The sequence below is a fragment of the Dermacentor albipictus genome, chromosome 6 (assembly GCF_038994185.2).
Source record: "Dermacentor albipictus isolate Rhodes 1998 colony chromosome 6, USDA_Dalb.pri_finalv2, whole genome shotgun sequence".
Lineage (NCBI taxonomy): Eukaryota > Metazoa > Arthropoda > Arachnida > Ixodida > Ixodidae > Dermacentor > Dermacentor albipictus.
The window spans coordinates 79,345,994-79,349,402 of NC_091826.1; the positions used below are offsets into that span (position 1 = coordinate 79,345,994).

At 52.2% G+C, this 3,409-nt stretch overlaps 1 protein-coding gene across 1 annotated transcript; it reads right to left on the reverse strand.

The window, feature by feature from the left end:
- Positions 1–948: 948 nt before the first annotated feature.
- LOC139047043 (uro-adherence factor A-like) lies at positions 949–2,586 on the reverse strand. The gene has a single exon (XM_070520986.1). It carries the CDS (start codon positions 2,584–2,586, stop codon positions 949–951), a length of 1,638 nt encoding a protein of 545 aa, XP_070377087.1.
- Between the last annotated feature and the right edge of the window lie 823 nt (positions 2,587–3,409).

Sequence of the window (3,409 nt, forward strand, 5' to 3'; positions counted from 1 at the left end):
TAATGATTCCTATCTGTCCAACAAGCGCAGAAAGCGCAGTGCAACCGTTAACACTGACGAAAATGCGTACCGCCGCAGTGGCACCGCTACCAGGATCCACACTGCTCGACACCTCGAAGGCGGCGCAGCGTCAAGCACTTTTTGTACCCGTTGCGCTAGCTGTGTGACTATGGTGTTGCTTCAAGTTGCGGTACCGACCGCATCAGCCATATTTCGACGTATTTGGAATGCAAGACCAAAGATGAGTGTTGCAAACAATCTCTGCCCTTCGTCGGCGAAACTTGATATTTTTTTACGATCATTATTTTTCGTTTAGGTTAACTGCGTACTTCATTATAGAGAAGTACATTTTATCGAAGAGACAGAATGTAATCTAAATAAACTAATATGCGTGTCGTCGCAATAGCGTATTGTTTCTAATAACGTGGCATAACGTGTACCATGCCCTATAGCAAACACGCGTCATGCACAAGTACAAGCCGTCGCCGGCGACCTGAACATACGTGCAATCATCACTCAAGCCGGGAAAATTCAAAAGAACACTTTTCTTTATTGTCGGACTACCGCAGGAACTTTTAAGGTTGCTTCAGAGGCGTTGATCGTAGCCGAAAGAACTTGCAGCTGTAGCAGCCGTTCTCATCCGCCATGTGTCGGATGGACCAGCCGTCAATCATGCGCAGAGTACAAAGTGCTGAACGGCCTTGGACACCGCGATGTCGTCTCTTCCGCAGAGAGTACACCTCGTGGGCTTGAAACGGCATTCGTATAGGCAGTGGGCCTCCAGATCTTGGAGTTCGACCTTAAACTGGCAGCCAAGCACTCCGTTGACACAGTACACCAATTTGGTATAGACATCCGGCGGGCAGGTCGCATCCCCCAGGGAAGCATCTGAGAACGGGACACCATCCTTGGGACACAGGCCGCCGTCGTAGGCGGTATTCCAGCACATTAAGCACATGGCGTGGCCGCAGGGAAGCTGCCTGGTCTGGCAGGGAGATCACAGCAGATGGCGCACACGCAAAATGCGGGCAAAGGCTCCAAGAATGAGATGCGTCGCATGTCCAAGAAGGGGCACTCAGTAAATCCTTGCAGAACGTATGTGATTGGGGAGGGGTGCACTTTGCACCCGTAGGGAATCTTCAAAGTCGACAATGGTTCGCTTCCGCGATGGGTGTCGTCATGGTCCAGAGCAGTTTCCTTTTCCGGGCATCGCGCAGAAAGGTTCGCCGATGCTGCTTCAGTCGCCAATTCTTGAGTCGTCTGGAGGTCTTTACCCTCGAGCACAACGTCGTCGTTTGTCGTCTGGACGCGGTTGTGGGATGCGGCAGAAGGCTTCGAAAAAGGCCGTCGAAGCTTCCTTCTGTGCGGGTTGCCGCCATCTTTGACTGCTGTTTCTTGCTCCGAGGAAAGCGAAGAGGTACTCACCGAGGCGTCACGAGCCGAACCTTCAGAAGTTGCCAATCCTTTAGTCGTCTGGAGATCTTTAACCTCGAGCACGACGTCGTCGTTGGTCGTCATTACGTGGTTGTGGGAGGCGTCAGAACTCTCCGAAAAAGGCCGTCGAAGCTTCCTTCTGTGCCGGTTGCCGCCATCTTTGACTGCTGTTTCTTCCTCCGAGGAAAGCGGAGAGCTACTCACCGAGGCGTCACGAGCCGAACCTTCAGAAGTTGCCAATCCTTTAGTCGTCTGGAGATCTTCACACTCGAGCACGACGTCGTCGTTGGTAGTCTGTACGTGGTTGTGGGAGGCCTCAGAACTCTTCGAAAAAGGCCGTCGAAGCTTCCTTCTGTGCGGGTTGCCGCCATTTTTGACTGCTGTTTCTTCCTCCGAGGAAAGCGAACAGCTACTCACCAAGGCGTCACGAGCCGAACCTTCAGAAGTTGCCAATCCTTTAGTCGTCTGGAGATCTTTACACTCGAGCCCGACGTCGTCGTTGGTCGTCGTTACATGGTTGTGGGAGTCGTCACAACTCTCCGAAAAAGGCCGTCGAAGCTTCCTTCTGTGCGGGTTGCCGCCATCTTTGACTGCTGTTTCTTGCTCCGAGGAAAGCGAAGAGGTACTCACCGAGGCGTCACGAGCCGAACCTTCAGAAGTTGCCAATCCTTTAGTCGTCTGGAGATCTTTACACTCGAGCACGACGTCGTCGTTGGTAGTCTGTACGTGGTTGTGGGAGGCGTCAGAACTCTTCGAAAAAGGCCGTCGAAGCTTCCTTCTGTGCGGGTTGCCGCCATTTTTGACTGCTGTTTCTTCCTCCGAGGAAAGCGAACAGCTACTCACCAAGGCGTCACGAGCCGAACCTTCAGAAGTTGCCAATCCTTTAGTCGTCTGGAGATCTTTACACTCGAGCCCGACGTCGTCGTTGGTCGTCGTTACATGGTTGTGGGAGGCGTCAGAACTCTCCGAAAAAGCCCGTCGAAGCTTCCTTCTGTGCGGGTTGCCGCCATCTTTGACTGCTGTTTCTTCCTCCGAGGAAAGCGAAGAGCTACTCACCGAGGCGTCACGAGCCGATCCTTCAGAAGTTGGGTGCTCGTAATCACTTTCGACGACGACCTCATCGTGGTTGAGCCTTGAATGTGATCGCCTCATGACTAGGTTTCTGCTTCAACGTCGACTTGGATGCGCTGGGCTTTAGTCGCTCGTCTCGGCAGGTCAGAAGCTGCTGGTTGTCACCGTCGTGGCTTCGAAGAGTTGAGTCGCGATTCCGGGCGTTGAAGCGTGTACCGATGAGATCTGAGCGCAACGAATGGAGATGATCGGGCTTTGAAACCTCGGAGTGCTGGAACTGCCTCTCGAGAGGGTGGCGCTGTCTTTTAAAGCCTCCAAGGTGCTCTGCGCCTCCACTTTCTGAGGAGTAGTGGGAAGGAGGAGGAAAGGTAAGGAGGCGGCCATGGATAGTCATTGATTGGCTTTCACGACGTGCGAAGGGTGGTCCGTAAGTGGTCACGTGGTTGTGCGTTTGCGTGGGCGAGTACCCGAAATGGAGAAAGCGAGAGGGGAGAGGGTGAAAAGAAACACTTGGGAAATCCGTGAATGTGTGCAAGAAAGAAAAGCACGTGTGACACATTCCGTATACCCCTCTATCTTTAGTTTTTTTTTTCTTAACGCTCCTATGTCTTCTCAGAATAAAAAAAATAAATACAGTTCTTTTCTTATTTTGCCCGAACGGAAAAGGCATCACAACTCGCGCGATATTTGCTGCGGTGGGTCGTGAGCTCGTGGAGGCCTACACAGCGCCGTAATCTCGGGTGGCTAAATAATCGTCTTAAGGAGTGCGCTTCAGTCTTGATTTAGCATAAATGGAAACACCGGGCTACAACCCTGAAACCATAAAGCTCATGCTGTTTCCGGACACCTTTTACAGGAAATAAAATGGCAAGCGTCTGTGCGTGAGTTTCCTGACTCGTTCAGT